Source organism: Coregonus lavaretus (assembly GCF_964263955.1).
Source record: "Coregonus lavaretus genome assembly, chromosome: 7".
Taxonomy (NCBI): Eukaryota; Metazoa; Chordata; class Actinopteri; order Salmoniformes; family Salmonidae; genus Coregonus; species Coregonus lavaretus.
Window position 1 is genome coordinate 44,970,840 of NC_139994.1, and position 20,381 is coordinate 44,991,220.

A 20,381-nucleotide genomic window follows, 5' to 3' on the forward strand; every position below is an offset into this window, starting at 1 on the left:
TTTACATCCCAGCAAAACATATATTTTAGTCCCAAAACCATACTTTACATATTTCTTGATATATTAGATGTTAGTAGTGATACTTCTTAAAAATATATGAAGATTTATCGACTTACGCCCTAATTTTCTCCAAAATGTTTGCAGACAGACTACTCACCATGTTGCCATGCTGGAGAGGGGTGCAATCCCATCACCTGGTGATATTTGTAGGGTTGTAGTTTAAGGCACATTCATTCTACAGTCCATACGTAAAAATGTATGCGCACATGACTGTAAGTCACTTTGGATAAAAGCATCTGCTAAATGGCATATTATTTTAAAGTGTGTGTTTCGGTAGTACATTTTAGTCATAGTGACATCAAATGTTGGGACAGCATTTTTAAGAGAAAGATATTTAAAAATAAACAAAACTACTTATTAGATCAGTATCTTTCATGTAATAATAGAACGACTAAAGATGTTCTAGTGAAATAATAGTGTTAGAAAATGACAAAAATCATTAATTGCTTTATTTTCAAACATGACAGCCACCTCTCAATAGTAATAGGTGTATAAACAATGATTTGTACTATAATAATTTAACAATATGTTTGTTATTACCTTGGATGGAATTAGAACATATCATGATGTAAATAAATGTCTTAAGATTGGAGATATAACTGTTTTTTTTTTATTGTTTTTTTTTGGGGTGGGACTGTAATTTGCACCACTTCTGTAGAATCACCCATATCTCATGTCGTTGTCTTAACCACCAACAAATCTCCTGTATGTCTGAGTAAATCTTCCAATGTACTTACTCCGCAAAACCGAAATGTGCATGTTCATAAGGCTGAAACGTTAGTGTTGCAGATAGAAATGTAATTTATAGAGCAGACATGATAGATTATGCTCCATGACAAAGAATATTATCTGTTCATCATGATGTATTTCTATCTGGACTTTCTTCAATGTTTCAACCTCTGGAATAAGAACCTGTATTGAGAAAGCGTCTCAGAGTTGGAGTGCTGATCTAGGATCAGTTTAGCATTTTACGTCATAATAAATTTGATTATTTGGACAGGAGTGACCTGATCCTAGATCAGCTATTATACTCTGAGATGCTTAATACATATGGCCCCTGGTTTCTCTTTGTTTGAGCGACTCAAACTAAAGCAGGATGGAGAATAGATTGAGTTTATTTTTAATACCTTTTACCTAGAAATCGTTTCTGGAATCACAAAGCTTAAAACCAAAGGTGTTACTTGGCTGTAAGGTTCCTTCCTCCTTGGGGATCTGTTCCAAGTTCCAAGAAGTACCAAGTTCTAAGTTCCAAGTGGTGATTGGTTACTCATTGGGTTAAGAGTGAAGTTGAGGGGCAACACCCTATTGTGATGATGATAATATTCATAAAGGGTTTCAACAGGGTTGTGTTTGAGCAAGATGGATAAACCATGACCTAAGTCGTATAGTCAATATTGATGGGTGAAAACTCAACCCAGACGAAAATCTTTTTATTGTTTTGTGAGATCAAAGAGAGATTTCACACTGAAAAGACTATTAGTCGAGGCACACCCAATAAGGTTGTTATGCTTCATAAACAATGGATCTGCAGTTACATGTATAGCCCTATTCACCAGTTACAGGGCGAGAACATGCTCAACTCAACCTCTTAGGTAAATATATCAAAGGGCCCTTGGAGCCAACAATCCATCACATCAGAAATGGGGAAAAAGGAGCCAGCACGAGCACCCACTTAGATATAAATTGAAATTAAAGCTTTGTTTGAATTTTCTTTCAGTCATAACAACATGTCAAGTTTTTATACAGAGCTAACTTAGCAGTAGCTGCATTAAGGATATTAGCCAACAATACACAGACAACCAAGTATACCATGACAGTAAATTGTGTATGAAACTCTCCCAGTTTCCTTTAGGACATCCTCCTAGGATATTAGACATAAATGTATGACCTGTGACAAGACAAGTAAAACTGTATGACTATTCTTAGGACCTTAACATACATACATCTTCACTTTACGCCATGTCTGATTGTGCTGGTGGAGGGTGGAAAAGTATGCCCCCTTCAGTGCGTGTGTGTATGTGTAGCAGCCACAATACCCTGATTGTACTTAAACAAGGCTAAGCTCGTTACAGCCTGCAGCAATAAACATTCCTAACTTCCTCGTCAGCCATGTCCAAGTACAGCAAAACGTTGTCAAGGGAGTCACACAGACACACACGCATGTACCGGCACACATCTCACTGGGTCAATGCAAGAACGTCCTATACAGCAATGTATTTTATTTTATACACATTTTATCACTCCCATTGATATAGCCTGTTGGTAAGGAATCCAGATATGTAAACATTCAATCTGTTCTTAAGTCATAATGATTAAGATATAAGTAACTGACTGTAAAGTGAGTTTATTTATTCATACTATAAGCACAAGTCAGTATTGTAAACTGTTTATAAACTGCTTATAACACCTTTACAAACCCTTTATAAACCCTTAGGGACATTAATATAAAGTGTTACCAACAGGTCAGTTATAGTAGAAGACATCAAGAATCCAGTAACAGTGAGATTCAATCAGACATTTGCTCACATTTTACCAGTTGAATAAAAATGTGGTCTTTCTTTCAACTTATAACTGAACATGTCTGACCAAATGTGGTCTTACTTTCAACTTATAACTGACCAAAAAACAACATTCACAGTTGGTTATGGAATGGTTTCAAACTGAAAGCATTGGACACATAGCTACTCGCATGTACAGAAATAACTTCTATTCAACAGATAAAAGGCTATAAAAGCAGTGTAACAATGGACAAATCTTTGAATGAACTATATGCTAAACTTGTCTTACCAATGACCACTTGCATTGGGAGTAAGTGAGTCTCAAAAAACAGCTAGCATGCTTTGACAAAGACAGTTAGATGATACAAAACACAAATACAACAACAATGAAAATCAAGTGTTTCATTTCACTGGGCGTTCCAACATTCAGTCCTAAATGTATCCAGACTCCAGAGAGTTTTCTGGCTGGATTTCCCAAGCAAGGGTCAGTCAGTCTCTATTGTTTCCCGATCAAAGTTCCAACAAACAAACACAGTTTTCTGTTTCTTGACTTGTTTGTTGATCGTTCTCCCTTTGGCTCTGAGTAGTTAAAAGTCACCCTTTAGGCACTGATCTGGGATCAGTTTTACCCTCCCAAAACAAACACAAATTGACCCTAGATCAGTGACTATAGGGGCAACTTTATCAGTGTATAGGGCTCTCAACCAGAGTTTTTTGTTTTATTTTGTTTGGTCATTATACTTTTTCAGTCTCCCGGGTTCCACACCACGGTTGCTGTGGTTACTGCATGATGACGTCGTCTGGCTCGATGTTGAACAGCTGGGAGCCTGTTCATGAGTGACGTTGTAACGTTTACAGAATGTTCTGATAGAAATGTATCGTGAATACAGTACTCCTGGTCATTGTCATCATGGTTACTGGGTTACTGCATAATGACATCAGGCTGGATGTTGAAGAGCAGGTCGTCATTACCCCTCCTGACCTCCAGCAGCAGGGCTGTCTCCTCTGTGAGCGCCCCCTGTAGGTCAGCTGTGGTCAGCAGAGGACGACCGTTCAGCTTCACGATGATGTCACCGTCTCTGATACCACCTCTATGTGGAGAAAGGAGGATGAGGGGAAAAACATATTATTTTGAGATGGGAAAGACTATAGTGCAAAGAGAGACACTGGGGTAAACATATAACAAGCATGAAAGGGAGTGATAAAGAAAACCAAGAGATGTAATGAAATAGTCTACGCTAAATTTCCATACAAACTCATCTTGACCCTTCTCAGGGAAACTATGCTATTTGCACAGTGTATGGTAGTTTTGACAGAGGCCACCTACTTCTGTGCAGGAGAATGAGGCACCACTTCATGGACGTAGATCCCACTAGTGACATCAGGGAAGTCTGGGTTCTGCTGCTTCAGCTCCTCAACCAGCCTACACAAGACGAGTTAGAAATGTCTGTTTTAGTTTAACACAGTATTATTGGTAACTGTAATATTGCACAGTGTCATGCTTGTATAAGACTTACGCTGGGGTGATGGTGAGCATCCTTATTCCAATGAACCGTTTCTTCAATGATCTCACTTCTTTAAAATAAAAAACAATAATTTGCCTTTAATATACATAACAATACATAATTTGCCTTTGTTGAATTATAATGTGATCATACTAGTAGCTAATAGCTGTCTGTCTATCTCAGACATAGCTACCTTTGCTCTGCTTGTCCATTTATTAGTTGAGGAAGAGTTTTATCCTATCATAGAGGAGGGGCGGGCCTACCTTTGCTCTGCTTGTCCATTGATTCCTTGAGGAAGCGTGTGATCCTATCAGAAGGGATGGCGAAGGAGATCCCAGCAGCCACTTTCAGAGTGTTGATGCCAATCACCTCCCCGTCCTGGTGGCAGTCAGACAAACAACTTAACAGAGTGTTATGTATAGGAACTGGATCACTACTGATACCGATCACCTCCCCGTCCTGATGGCAGACAATACAGGTTGACAGGTTATTAGGGGTTTAGAACAGGGCTGGCTCCATTGAATTAAATAGAACACTAGAATGGACATTGACATCCTGGTAACGTGACCAAAAAGATGGCCATCTTGGTCAGGGATACTTTCATACTAGTGTATTCAAAAGCTCTATGGCTGTCTCACAACTGCTTCTACTCAATATTATCACAGTGAAGATTGGGAAAAAGTGGGGGCTGACATAACACTTACCAAGTTAACAAGAGGTCCGCCTGAATTTCCATACTGAGAAAATATCAAAACAATGAATCAATCAATTATTCAGTCAATCAATGAGATGTGTATGTATTTGTCTGTGTATTTGATCTCCATGATCATAAATGTCCTCTTCTAAAATGTAAAAACAGACAGCTAGACAGCCTTATGAGTTGGTTATAAGTGGAGTCTGCTATAATTGCCCTTTAAATAAAGTTAAGCTAAATTGTATTGAATTGATTGTCTCACGTTGATGATGGCGTCCGTCTGTATATAGTCCATGTCAGAGTCTCTGATGCCCAGCTCCTTCCCGTCTCTCTGTGCAGTGCTCACGATCCCTGTGGTAACCGTGTTCTGGAGCGCGAAGGGGCTGCCAATGGCAACCACAAACTCACCAGGTCTAAGGTCAGCCGAGTGGCCTAGCAACAGCACCGGGAGCTTTTTCTGAGAGGGAGGAAGGGGATAGAGAGAGAGAGAGGGGAGAGGGAGAGAGGGAGGGGGAGATGGAGAGTGGGGGGGGGGGGGGGGGGAGAGCAAGCGAAAGAGAGGGTGAGAGGGGTGGAGATGGAAAGGGAAAGGCGGAAGGGAGGATAGAGGGCCGGAGAGAAGAGTTACATTTCCTGATTTGGCCTCGTTTTTCATCTTGGCCATTAAGAAATACAGCGGCCATGACTGAAGCCAAACGAGATTTGTCTGGGGGGGGGGGTTTCATTTGGGTGTCTTTGTGTGTGTGCTCGCGCGTGGCAAGCGTTTGTACATTCAGTACACAGTTACAGTCCCTCACCCTTCCAGATAACTTGTGTCTTGAAGTCGCCTAGGCTAGCTAACTTCTTTCGCCAATTAGTTTCAGCTGGCTGGTGTGCAACCTTGGCAAAGTTGGTTTGACATTGGATAGAGAGCCTATCTCTGGGGCTAGTTAGGGACTGTCAATAAATTACACAACGTAATTGGGACAATATTTTCATGTTGCACATCTTTCAGTTGTCTCATTAAATGCTTTCAATATTTGTATATTAATTATCCTATTTAAACTTTGTAGTACATTTTGACACTAGAATAAATGTTTCTGACTCATATCGATGTGATTAATCCTATCACAAACAGGATATGACATTAGTCATAACTATTTGTGCCCTCAGACATTCATGACATCCATCAAATAGCTATTCAACTCACTAACGTCCAGGAATTCCCCCAGCTTTTTTATTTTCTTTGATGTTTCTTTGTTCCTATTCCCCTTGTTTTTAACAGTAAGGCCTTCTTATTGTGGAATACAATACAGCTATTATGTGAACCAGAACATAGTATTCATATTGGATTTGGAATTTCAGTGTATTTCCTGAATTGACTGGAATTTAAATGGAATTGACCCAAATCCTAATCCACTCCTCTCACCAGTGGGTTGACTTTGATGGTGGCGATGTCGGACTTCTTGTCGATGTCCTTGATGGTTGCTTCGTAGATATCACCATTGTGCATCTGGACCTTGAGCTGCTGACGCCCCGATACAGGCGTGGTGCTGGAGACTACATGGGCGTTGGTCACTATCAAACCTGTGTCTGACATCACAAAGCCCGACCCGCTGGACAGAGGGACGTTCCGGCCGAACAGAGGGTGCCTGGGGGTCAAGAGGTCAATATAGAGGTCAAAAGAGGTCAAGATAGAAAGTCTATCATTTCTAGCTCTAACAACAAGACGAGAATTTACTGTGATGTGTTTTGTGTTTATTGAGAGATGACATAAGATCTACACTGTTGTGAAGTTACTACCAGTAAGTTAAACGTGATAAATGTGATTATTTTGGTTCAACCACCATGAGCTTTTTCTTCAACAAGTGAATGGGTATTACACATACTTTACAGACACAACACACACTGTAGTACGACAGAAATATGTGTCTGAGTCTGCCTACACAAACACACTGTACCTGAGGAAGAGTTCGATGTGGACCACAGCCGGGGCAATCTTCTCAACCACGTCAGCTATGAAGTTAAACTTGTACCTGGGACTGGTGGGGTGTGAAGTACCTATACTAGCAGGAAGAATTACTCATGTTAATAATATAACACAGTCACTCCTCTACACCATCACCACTCTAACAATAGTACTGTAGCTTCTTAACATGTTACCTGCAACCTTATGTGCAGAAAAAAATATATTGGAAACACTTTACTTAACCATCCACATATAATGATGTATAACACTTTTATTAAATGCACTGCTTAAAAGTGGTAACAAAGTAACTGGGGCCAGGAGTGTTTTCAGGTTTGATCAAGTGGTCAGGAAAAACTTGACTTTAAAAATAGCCACAAGAACAGCAACAACAACAACAACAACATCAACTGAGTGCAGGTTCTTAGGTGAACTTCCTTTGCAATACCCTGCAATACTTTTTTCTATACTCCACCCCTTCCTACATGAAACCTCAGTCATTTGGTCTAAAAACAGCTGGGTAGTTTCGCCGGGCTGCGCTCCTTCAGGGCCATGAAAGAGCCTTTGTGGCGTGTGCGTGAGTGTATGTGTGTGTGGTGTGGCGTGCTGCAGTAAACTGATGTTAATTACGGTCAGTTATTTCCAGCACATGGCGGTCTGCTCCGCCGGCTGGCGTTCGTTCTCCTCAGCTGACCGTGGTTTCCTATGACCAGACTGCCTTGGCTATGTGTGTGTGTGTGTGTGTATGTGCATGCATGTATGCGTGAGTATGTGTGTGTGATCGCCTTTGCTCGTATAAACAATCAGGTTACACAGCTGATTTTAGAGTGCAAACAACACACCCTGTCCTGTAACTAGCCAGCAGTGTACTAGAGACCTAAATATGAAAAGCATGATGTCCATTCTGTTACTCCTATGTATCTCATGCAGTGTTAGCAGGGCCAGGAGTTTTTCCTGCACAGATGACCTGTTCAGGAAAAACTTTCTATAGCTAGGGTCCATAGTTTTACTTAATCAGGTCACATGGTCAGGGAAGACCTCCTGGCTCTACATGTTAGACTCTACATGGCTCTACATCTGTCTCTACATTTTAGAACTACAGTGGCTTGCGAAAGTATTCCCCCCCCTTGGCATTTTTCCTATGCTTGGCACATCTAGTCACTGGGATTTTTGCCCATTCTTCAAGGCAAAACTGCTCCAGCTCCTTCAAGTTGGATGGGTTCTGCTGGGATGGTATCTCGGGGTGATGAGAGGTGTTGGGTTTGCGCCAGACATAGCGTTTTCCTTGGCCAAAAAGCTCAATTTTAGTCTCACATGACCAGAGTACCTTCTTCCATATGTTTGGGGAGTCTCCCACATGCCTTTTGGCGAACACCAAACATGTTTGCTTAAGAAATTGCTTTTTTCTGGCCACTCTTTCGTAAAGCCCAGCTCTGTGGAGTGTACGGCTTAAAGTGGTCCTATGGACAGATACTCCAATCTCCGCTGTGGAGCTTTGCAGCTCCTTCAGGGTTATCTTTGGTCTCTTTGTTGCCTCTATGATTAATGCCCTCCTTGCCTGGTCTGTGAGTTTTGGTGGGCGGCCCTCTCTTGGCAGGTTTGTTGTGGTGCCATATTCTTTCCCTTTTTTAATAATGGATTTAATGGTGCTCCAAGGGATGTTCAAAGATTCTGATATTTTTTTATAACCCAACCCTGATCTGTGCTTCTCCACAACTTTGTCCCAGACCTGTTTGGAGAGCTCTTTGGTCTTCATGGTGCCGCTTGCTTGGTGGTGCCCCTTGCTTAGTAGTGTTGAAGACTCTGGGGCCTTTCAGAACAGGTGTATATATACTGAGATCATGTGACAGATCATGTGACACTTAGATTGCACACAGGTGGACTTTATTTAACTAATTATGTGACTTCTGAAGGTAATTGGTTGCACCAGATCTTATTTAGGGGCTCCATAGCAAAAGGGGTGAATACATACAGTTGAAGTCGGACGTTTACATACACCTTAGCCAAATACATTTAAACTCAGTTTTTCACAATTCCTGACATTTAATCCTAGTAAAAATGCCCTGTCTTAGGTCAGTTAGGATCACCACTTTATTTTAAGAATGTGAAATGTCAGAATAATAGTAGAGAGAATGATTTATTTCAGCTTTTATTTCATTCATCACATTCCTAGTGGGTCAGAAGTTTACATACACTCAATTAGTATTTGGTAGCATTGCCTTTAAATTGTTTAACTTGGGTCAAACATTTCGGGTAGCCTTCCACAAGCTTCCCACAATAAGTTGGGTGAATTTTGGCCCATTCCTCCTGACAGAGCTGGTGTAACTGAGTCAGGTTTGTAGGCCTCCTTCCTCGCACACGCTTTTTCAGTTCTGCCCACACATTTTCTATATGATTGAGGTCAGGGCTTTGTGATGGCCACTCCAATACCTTGACTTTGTTGTCCTTAAGCCATTTTGCAACAACTTTGGAAGTATGTTTGGGGTCATTGTCCATTTGGAAGACCCATTTGCGACCAAGCTTTAACATCCTGACTGATGTCTTGAGATTTTGCTTCATTATATCCACATAATTTTCCTTCCTCATGATGCCATCTATTTTGTGAAGTGCACCAGTCCCTCCTGCAGCAAAGCACCCCCACAGCATGATACTGCCACCCCCGTGCTTCGGCTTGCAAGGTACCCCCTTTTTCCTTCAAACATAACGATGGTCATTATGGCCAAACAGTTCTATTTTTGTTTCATCAGACCAGAGGACATTTCTCCAAAAAGTACGATCTTTGTCCCCATGTGCAGTTGCAAACCGTAGTCTGGCTTTTTTATGGGGGTTTTGGAGCAGTGGCTTCTTCCTTGCTGAGCGGCCTTTCAGGTTATGTTGATATAGGACTCGTTTTACTGTGGATATAGATACTTTTGTACCTGTTTCCTTCAGCATCATCACAAGGTCCTTTGCTGTTGTTAGGGGATTGATTGGCTGTGTGGTCCCATGGTGTTTATACTTGGGTACTATTGTTTGTACAGATGAATGTGGTACCTTCAGGCGTTTGGAAATTGCTCCCAAGGATGAACCAGACTTGTGGAGGTCTACAATGCTTTTTCTGAGGTCTTGGCTGATTTATTTTGATTTTCCCATGATGTCAAGCAAAGAGGCACTGCATTTGAAGGTAGGCCTTGAAATACATCCACAGGTAAACCTCCAATTGACTCAAATGATGTCAATTAGCCTATCAGAAACGTCTAAAGCCATGACATCATTTTCTGGAATTTTCCAAGCTGTTTAAAGGCAGAGTCAACTTAGTGTATGTAAACTTCTGACCCACTGGAATTGTGATACAGTGAATTATAAGTGAAATAATATGTCTGTAAACAATTGTTGTAAAAATTACTTGTGTCATGTACAAAGTAAATGTCCTAACCGACTTGCCAAAACTATAGTTTGTTAACAAGAAATTTGTGGAGTGGTTGAAAAACAAGTTTTAATGACTCCAACCTAAGTGTATGTAAACTTACGACTTCAACTGTATGCACGCACCACTTTTCCATTATTTATTTTTTAGAATTTTTTTTCATTTCACTTGACCAATTTGGACTGTTTTGTGTATGTCCATTACATGGAATCCAAATAAAAATCCATTTAAATTACAGGTTGTAATGCAACAAAATAGGGAAAACAAGGCAAGGCACTGTATTCCCAACACATCCTATCCATTTGCTAATAAAATATTTGGCTATGGTCATCCTCCTAACCAATCGGAAATTGTTGGCTATGGGAGTCTAGAATTAAACATGCAAGCAAAGGGGAATCTCAGAAGAGCATATTTCAGCACTAGGCTACAAAATGGCCCTCTTCGGTTGGCTAACCAAGCATTAGAAAACCAAACCAGTGGATGGCACAATCTTGGCAGTAACCATGGAAAAACCCTACTCAGCCATTATTCTAGCCTGCTCCCAGATTTGTTTGTGCTGTCTTGCCATCAATAACCATATGAGTTGGCAAAACAGTACAAACAAATCTGGGACTGCAGCTACTATTATCCTGAGTGGTGGCCAATAAGCTTTGAGATAACTCTGGAAAATGTGGTTTTGGATCGAAGAACAGTTTGAAGATACTAAACATGTGCTTAGCCTGAAGGCCAGCCCATCCTAATGATAATGGCAGGATAATTTTAGGTTTAGTCTAAAGTGGTAGTTGGCCTATCTGACATAACTCAAGGATGACTTGTGTGCAAATACACATGTTGTAAGTTGAATGGGTTCATATGATGATATAGTATTAGACTGAATGATAAGCTGTAGAGAGTTACAGCCTCTACCCCCAAGTCATAAGACTCCTGAACAGCTAATCAAATGGCTACAAATGGTTTATTATCTATGCATGGTCACTTTACCTCTACCTACATTACCTCAATTACCTCGACTAACCTGTGCCCCCGCACATTGACTCCGTTCAAGTACCCCCTGTATATAGCCTCGTTACTGTTATTCTATTGTTGCTCTTATTATTATTATTATTACTATTATTATTATTTTATTTTTTTTCAGTTTATTTAGTAAATACTTTCCTTGAAAAAGTATTCATCCCCCTCGCCGTTTTTCCTATTTTGTTGCATTACAACCTGTAATTTAAATGGATTTTTATTTGGATTTCAAGTAATGGACATTCACAAAATAGTCCAAATTGGTGAAGTGGAATGAAAAAAATAACTTGTTAAAAAAAAATCTAAAAAATAAATAACGGAAAAGTGGTGCGTGCATATGTATTCACCGCCTTTGCTATGAAGCCCCTAATTAAGATCTGGTGCAACCAATTACCTTCAGAAGTCACATAATTAGTTAAATAAAGTCCACCTGTGTGCAATCTAAGTGTCACATAATCTGTCACATGATCTCAGTATATATACACCGGTTCTGAAAGGCCCCAGAGTCGCAACACCACTAAGCAAGGGGAACCACCAAGAAAGTGGCACCATGAAGACCAAAGAGCTCTCCAAACAGGTCAGGAACAAAGTTGTGGAGAAGTACAGATCAGGGTTGGGTTATAAAAAAAATATCTGAAACTTTGAACATCCCACGGAGCACCATTAAATCCATTATTAAAAAATTGAAAGAATATGGCACCACAACAAACCTGCCAAGAGAGGGCCGCCCACCAAAACTCACGGACCAGGCAAGGAGGGCATTAATCAGAGAGGCAACAAAGAGACCAAAGATAACCCTGAAGGAGCTGCAAAGCTCCACAGCGGAGATTGGAGTATCTGTCCATAAGACCACTTTAAGCCGTACACTCCACAGAGCTGGGCTTTACGGAAGAGTGGCCAGAAAAAAAGCCATTGCTTAAATAAAAAAATAAGCAAACACGTTTGGTGTTCGCCAAAAGGCATGTGGGAGACTCCCCAAACATATGGAAGAAGGTACTCTGGTCAGATGAGACAAAAATTGAGCTTTTTGGCCATCAAGAAAAACGCTATGTCTGGCGCAAACCCAACACCCCTCTCATCACCCCGAGAACACCATCCCCACAGTGAAGCATATTGGTGGCAGCATCATGCTGTGGGGATGTTTTTCATCGGCAGGGACTGGGAAACTGGTCAGAATTGAAGTTATGATGGATGGCGCTAAATACAGGGAAATTCTTGAGGGAAACCTGTTTCAGTTTTCCAGAGATTTGAGTCTGGGATGGAGTTTCACCTTCCAGCAGGACAATGACCCTAAGCATACTGCTAAAGCAACACTTGAGTGGTTTAAGGGGAAACATTTAAATGTCTTGGAATGTCCTAGTCAAAGCCCAGACCTCAATCCAATTGAGAATATGTGGTATGACTTAAAGATTGCTGTACTCCAGCGGAACCCATCCAACTTGAAGGAGCTGGAGCAGTTTTGCCTTGAAGAATGGGCAAAAATCCCAGTGGCTAGATGTGCCAAACTTATAGAGACATACCCCAAGAGACTTGCATCTGTAATTGCTGCAAAAGGTGGCTCTACAAAGTATTGACTTTTGGGGGATGAATAGTTATGCACACTCAAGTTTTCTGTTTTTTTGTCTTATTTCTTGTTTGTTTCACAATAAAACATATTTTGCATCTTCAAAGTGGTAGGCATGTTGTGTAAATCAAATGATACAAACCCCCCCAAAATCCATTTTAATTCCAGATTGTAAGGCAACAAAATAGGAAAAATGCAAAGGGGGGTGAATACTTCTGCAAGCCACTGTATTGTTGGTTAAGGGATTGTACGTAAGCATTTCACTGTAAGGTCTACACCTGTTGTATTCGGCGCATGTGACAAATACAATTTGATTTGATTTGAATGAATAAGTAAGAGTGAGTAATTCTGATCTTTTGCCCAATTATTATGGTTGATCAAAAGATAAATTAGTGGAAAAAGATCAGAATTGGCCTGCCTGTGTAAACACAGCCATATAGACTGAGAAGCACTCCACACTGCCCTTTCCCACCTGGACAAAAGGAACACCTATGTGAGAAGGCTGTTCATTGACTACAGCTCAGCGTTCAAAAGCTCATCACTAAGCTAAGGACCCTGGGACTAAACACCTCGCTCTGCAACTGGATCCTGGACTTCCTGACGGGCCACCCCCAGGTGGTAAGGGTAGGCAACAACACATCTGCCACGCTGATCCTCAACAGTGGGGCCCCTCAGGGGTGCGTGCTTAGTCCCCTCCTGTACTCCCTGTTCACCCACGACTGCGTGGCCAAGCACGACTCCAACAGCATCATTAAGTTTGCTGACGACACAACAGTGGTAGGCCTGATCACAGACAACGATGAGAGCCTATAGGGAGGAGGTCAGAGACCTGGCAGTGTGGTGCCAGGACAACAACCTCTCCCTCAATGTGAGCAAGACAAAGGAGCTGATCGCGGACTACAGGAAAAGGAGGGCCAAACAGGCCCCCATTAACATCGACGGGGCTGTAGTGGAGTGGGTCGAGAGTTTCAAGTTCTTTGGTGTCCACATCACCAATTAACTATCATGGTCTAAACACACCAAGACAGTCGTGAAGAGGGCACAACAACACCTTTTCCCCCTCAGGAGACTGAAAAGATTTGGCATGGGTCCCCAGATCCTCAAAAAGTTCTACAGCTGCACCATCGAGAGTATCCTGACCGGTTGCATCACCGTCTGGTACAGCAACTGCTCGGCATCCGACCATAAGGCGCTGCAGAGGGTAGTGCGTATGGCCAAGTACATCACTGGGGTCAAGCTTCCTGCCATCCAGGACCTATAAACTAGTCGGTGTCAGAGGAAGGCCCCAAAAATTGTCAAAGACTCCAGTCACCCAAGTCATAGACTGTTCTTTCTGCTACCACACGGCAAGTGGTACCGGAGCGCCAAGTCTAGGTCCAAAAGGCTCCTTAACAGCTTCTACCCACAAGCCATAAGACTGCTGAACAATTAAATGGCCACCCGGACTATTTACATTGAACCACCCACCCCCCCATTTGTTTTTACACTGCTGCTGCTCGCTGTTTATTATCTATGCATAGTCACTTTACCCCTACCTACATGTACAAATTACCTCGACTAACCTGTACCGTCGCACATTGACGCAGTACCGGTACCCCCTGTATATAGCCTCGTTATTGTTATTTTATTGTGTTTTATTTTTTACTTTAGTTTATTTAGTAAACATTTTCTTAACTCTATTTCTTGAACTGCATTGTTGGTTAAGGGCATGTAAGTAAGCATTTCACGGTAAGGTCTACACCTGTTGTATTTGGCGCATGTGACAAATACAATTTGATTTGATTTGATTTGAAGTGAGAGGTAAGTGAGATCTGAGAAGTAAAAACAAAATGTAAAACGGTACTCCTCTCCTAGTACTACTTCTAGATATCCCTACTCCTACTCCTAACTCAACAATACCACACTTTAATACAGCAATGGCAATGATAAGTTTAGTTAAAGGAAACTTGAGTAATTGGTCAATTATTGGAGAAATTAAGATACAATGCCACCAATCACAATCTTTCTGTGTGAGGTCTCTATTTATAGAATCTCTATGGTGGTACATTCTTTATACAGAAAACGTTCTGAATGGAAACCAAGGCAACTGCCACCTTTGGGCAGGAAATGCCTATAACCTCCTGAGACCCAGCAATTCACAATTTGCAAATTTTATGATAAGTGTGTCTAATTGTGTAATTATAATTTTTGTGAGTTTGATATTCAAATTGTTTCTATAGGTAAATATCTCAGGAATAGTTTAGTGTGGTTACAGAGCAGTCCCAGCTAGCACATAACGTTTTGAGAACTATATGTTTCTTAGAGCTTGGTGAGAGCGTGGTTGTCCTATCGTTGTATTGCATTCAACCTTCCCACAACGTTCTGGGAATAGTGCAGGATAGTCTCTTGGCTTTGGAACATTCTCAGCACATTTAAGGAACTTTACAAAATAACGTTATTTTCTTAATATTTTATTACTTTAACAGAACGTTTCATAAAAGTTCAAAAATTGTTACGTTAAATTGAAGTTTTGGTAATGTTCTAGGAATGTTCTCCAACTCCTTTGACATTGGGAATGTTCTCAAATAGTTCATAGAACATTAAGAAACAACGTTCTTCTGTGGGAATTTCAATACTTCATGGTTCTATTGAAAGTAACATTCTCAAATTGTTCAGAGAACTATTGAAACAATGTCTTTCTGTGGGAATTTCAATGCGTTAACATAACGTTTCATACAGGTTTCCTCATGGTTCTATTTAAAGTCATGTTCACAAATAGTTCAGAGAATGTTAAGAAACAACGTTCTTCTGTGGGGATTTCAGTACTTCAGCATAACGTTTCCTACAGGTTTCCTCATCGTTCTATTTAAAGTAATGTTCTCAGAACATTTAGAGAACATTAAGAAACAACGTTCTTCTGTGGGAAATCAGTACTTCAGCATAACGTTTTCTGCAGGTTTCCTCAATGTTATATTTAAAGTCATGTTCTCAGAACATTAAGAAAACTTTCCATAAAACCCACAAGAAAACATTAGTAACGTTCTAAGAATGTTATTTAAAAACATATACATTCCGTTCTCAGCGTCAACAAAATTCTCTCTATCCTCTATCTTGTTAAGTGTGTTCAGGTGTGTTGGCCGCACCCACTAAGTGGCCACACCTGATCTTAACGAGTGCTTGTTTCCTTTGAAATGGAGCCTGTTTGAAAATACTAAAATGAACAGCTTTGTATACAGTGCCTTCGGAAAGTATTCAGACCCCTTGACTTTTTCCACATTTTGTTACATTACAGCATTAATCTAAAATGGATTAACTAAATACAAATCCTCAGCAATCTACACACAATACCCCATAATGACAAAGCGAAAACAGGTTTTTAGAAATATTTGCTAATTTATTTTATTTTGTTAAACAGAAATACCTTATTTACATAAGTATTCAGACCCTTTGCTATGAGACTCGAAATTGAGCTCAGGTGCATCCTGTTTCCATTGATCATCCTTGAGATGATTTTACAACTTGATTGGAGTCCACCTGTGATAACTTCAGTTGATTGGACATGATTTGGAAAGTGCATGTCAGAGCAAAAACCAAGCCATTAGGTCGAAGGAATTGTCCGTAGAGCTTCGAGACAGGATTGTGTCGAGGCACAGATCTGGGGAAGGGTACCAAAACATTTCTGCAGCATTGAAGGTCCCCAAGAACACAGTGGCCTCCATCATTCTTAAATGGAAGAAGTTTGGAACCACCAAGACTCTTCCTAGAGCTGGCCGCCCGGCCAAACTGAGCAATCGGGGGAGAAGGGCCTTGGTCAGGGAGGTGACCAAGAACCTGATGGTCACTCTGACCGAGCTCTAGAGTTCCGCTGTTGAGATGGTAGAACCCAGAAGGACAACCATCTCTGCAGCACTCCACCAATCAGGCCTTTACGGTAGAGTGGCCAGACGGAAGCCACTCCTCAGTAAAAGGCACATGACAGCCCGCTTGGAGTTTGCCAAAAGGCACCTAAAGACTCTCAGACCATGAGAAACAAGATTCTCTGGTCTGATGAAACCAAGATTGAACTCTTTGGCCTGAATGCCAAGCGTCACGTCTGGAGGAAACCTGGCACCATCTCTACGGTGAAGCACGGTGGTGGCAGCATCATGCTGTGGGGATGTTTTTCTGCAGCAGGGACTGGGAGACTAGTCAGGATTGAGGAAAAGATTAATGGAGCAAAGTACAGGGAGATCCATGATGAAAACCTGCTCCAGAGCGCTCAGGACCTCAGACTGGGGCAAAGGTTCACCTTCCAACAGAACAACTATCCTAAGCACACAGCCAAGACAACGCAGGAGTGGCTTTGGGACAAGTCTCTGAATGTCCTTGAGTGGCCCAGCCAGAGCCCGGATTTGAACCCGATCGAACATCTCTGGAGAGACCTGAAAATAGCTGTGCAGCAACGCTCCCCATCCAACCTGACAGAATTTGAGAGGATCTGCAAAGAAGAATGGGAGAAACTCCCCAAAAACAGGTGTGCCAAGCTTGTAGCGTCATCACCAAGAAGACTCGAGGCTGTAATCGCTGCCAAAGGTATTGAGTAAAGGGTCTGAATACTTATGTAAATGTCATTTTTCAGTTGTTGTTTTTTATCAATTAGCAAAATATTCTAAAACCTGTTTTTGCTTTGTCATTATGGGGTATTGTGTGTAGATTGATGAGGTAAAAAAACAATTTAATCAATTTTAGAATAAGGCTGTAACCTAGCAAAATAAGGAAAAAGTTAAGGTGTCTGAATACTTTCCAAAGGCACTGTAAGTAAAAAAAAAAAATGGAATGCTAGCTCCATCCTGGTGGCGCAGTGGACTAATTCCATGGATAGAGAACAGAAGATAATAGTGTTCGAATCTCACTGATGCTGTGCCACAATAAAAAAGAAATGTGTTTGCATGATTAATGCCTAAGGAAATGAATTTCCATGTGTCCTATCTGTGCTTGGAGTTCAGAACAGTTAACCTAAGCTAGCAGTCTTATTAAACGTCTTATTTTAACATTCAGTGTAAGTTTTAAGGAAGTTATTCAAAAACCTCCAAATAACCTTTACATTTCGTTCAAAACATTCACAACATTTTGAGAATGTTCTCAGAACGTTATTTAATTACCTTCAAATAATCTATAATTTTCGTTCTCAGAACGTTAATAAAAACTTTCAGGGAACCATAGTAAAACGTTCTCAGAACATCCCTGCAACCTAAAAATTAACATTCCTAGAACAAGATACATTTTCACTTCCGTTCTCAGAACATTTTAAAAACTTTCAAATTTACCAGTCAAGAAACATATGGCTTCGTTCCCAGAACCAATGGGAAAACCAAAAACGTACATTGCCACCACTTCTAAGGAACCAAATGTGCTAGCTATAATTTTTTCACATTAAATAAGAGCTAAATAAGAGCTTGTAATAAATGTCCTCTGTAGTGGACATCAGGATGTGCTAACTAGGTCACCCCAAACACTTTTTTTTTGCTGGGTATCAGGAGGATAAATGGACACAGGAAATGCAAAAAAAAACTAGACAGGAAAACAAACATTACATTCTGACAAGTGAACTCAGTCATTCAGTGGCTGGTCATTAGTTTTAACATGTGAGACTATAGGGAGTCTGGCTGAGAATAAGATGGTGATGGGTTATTTCCTATGCACAGATCTAGGATCAGCTTTCACTCCCCCAATCTAAAACTAAACGATTTGGAGGAGAAACACAAAACTGGCCTCAGGTCAGTGTCTAGGGGCAAAGTTTTTCCTATTCCAATGGGAACCATAATGGGCTTGTAGGGGTTAACTTTAATGACCTAGACAGTCTACTGGCTTCCCCTTCTGACAAAGGAGGGGTTTAAGGGTTGTTCATTATATTCCGCTAGCCTCCACTATGTATATGTCTCAAATGGCACCCTATTCCCTATATAGTGCACTACTTTATACCAGAGCCCATGGGCCGTAGCCAAAAATTCAGCATTGAGTCCAGAAAAAAGTAGTGCACTCTAGGCAAGAGTGCACTATATGTAAACATAATTTCTTACCAATTCTCCATCCATGTCTATTGCATGAAGTGCTACTGTGTATGCAGCCTATACATTTCTGCTATTACTGATGTTGAACTACAGTATACCTATATGTTGCAACTGTTTTGTTGCTGTTATTGTTGTTGTTGTTTTCTTTTTAGACACAAATGACTTACCTTTGTTATGGTTGATTTCGCATGGTCCCTTCTTGACAGAGTTGATGGTGGGCAGGCCCTGCTGCAGAGCCTTCCTACTCTGCACCTTCAGCTGACATACGTTCCCATAGGTATTACCATCACTGCCGCAGACTTTGTGACCCAATTTGCACTGACAAAACCCCTTGGCTAGCCGCTTTCCGGCCGGGTGCTTGCATTCGAGTCCATCACCGCAGGGTAGGTCATCTTTGCGCCCGCATGGGTCGCTTTCTCCCTGGGCGCAAACCAGGCAGCAGTTGCATCGGTCTGGAACGTACCCCATCGCGCAGCTAGGGCTGGGGCAAGTGCTCACCTCGCACCGCTCTGGGCATTTTGGTTTGGGCTCAGCTCCGACGAAGTTCACGATATAGTAAAGAACGGTAGCAAACAGTAGGATCTGCATCGTTTGCGATCAAGTGCAGTGGAGATATGAGAAAATAAAAACAAAAAAAGAATTACAAATAATGTTATGCTAAGTATTTACACGGTCATGTTCGTCGTAAAACGGTCGCCGGTAATTTGGGATTGAACGACGCGCAACGCTCCACACTTTTACGCATCACTTTCACGGGACTGTTGAGACAAAGTTAGGCGTGCAGGGCAGACATTCGGGGTTTTCTTACCACTGAAAAGTTCTCAACTCATATGCAGTCCTTTCTTGATCCAGATTAAATGGGAAACGTTATCCTAAAGGAGTGGAAACTCATCCCAAATATGCCGTAATTGTGCGTCTAATCGATGCACTGGCTGGCGCTATTAGTTATATTTGCAATGACCACCAATGAGTCTCAGTACAGCAGTGCGGTGCCTTTTCTTTTTTCAGGTTTTTGAAGATCCCATATCATTCGCTTGCGTCTGGTCTGGCTCTGCCCCTCCAAAGCTCATGTGATCTTGCCTAGACATCTTGTCACAAGAGGACCACAATGGAAATAAATCCCAGACTTTATTGTGTGTTATCTTCGATGATTTTATTCGTTTTTTTATTATGTGTGCTTGTTTTTAAAGTAGCTTTAAAAACTTAGCTCCGCAAAGGAGGAGGTCTTTGACAATAATAACGCGACCCCAGGAAGCAGAGAGTTGGACCCCCTTGACCCCGCATAACTGTTCAGTGTACTCTTTATCATATCTAGCATGAAGGTTGTCATCAAACCTTGAGATGCATGACTTGGAAACTTACTTTGTTGTCAGTAGCAACACTGCCTGGACAATATTATACTGGGAGCCGAAAAGGTGTCGAAATGTTGATGTAAATAATTGGGTTGCTGTTAAACAACATAAGCATCAATGCAGCTAGTGACTGATCTGACACATTTCTAGTTTTGTCCATTTCAAAACATTAAGTAATCCATTCTTCAGGCTGGATGTGAATGAGTGCATGGTTCCGTCCCACATGGCACCCTATTCCCTATATAGCAGACTACTTTTAGCAGACTATGGGCCCTATGTGCCATTTGAGAAACATGTAGTACCATCTTTTTATAAGC

At 41.2% G+C, this 20,381-nt stretch overlaps 1 protein-coding gene across 2 annotated transcripts; it reads right to left on the minus strand.

Annotated features, from left to right (window-relative positions):
* Positions 1 to 1,158: 1,158 nt before the first annotated feature.
* Positions 1,159 to 19,814, minus strand: LOC311132128 (serine protease HTRA3-like). 2 transcript variants are annotated; one of them, XM_084165335.1, is made up of 9 exons: positions 18,880 to 19,814; positions 6,698 to 6,797; positions 6,166 to 6,388; positions 5,020 to 5,214; positions 4,768 to 4,800; positions 4,327 to 4,441; positions 4,076 to 4,133; positions 3,886 to 3,981; positions 1,159 to 3,649 (listed from the first exon to the last, which is right to left on the minus strand). In XM_084165335.1, exons 1-9 carry the CDS (start codon positions 19,298 to 19,300, stop codon positions 3,481 to 3,483), a joined length of 1,410 nt encoding a protein of 469 aa, XP_084021461.1. In that variant the 5' UTR covers positions 19,301 to 19,814; the 3' UTR covers positions 1,159 to 3,480. The 2 variants fall into 2 exon arrangements, with proteins under 2 accessions (XP_084021461.1, XP_084021460.1); XM_084165334.1 differs by having other exon boundaries at positions 4,327 to 4,522; positions 18,880 to 19,680.
* Between the last annotated feature and the right edge of the window lie 567 nt (positions 19,815 to 20,381).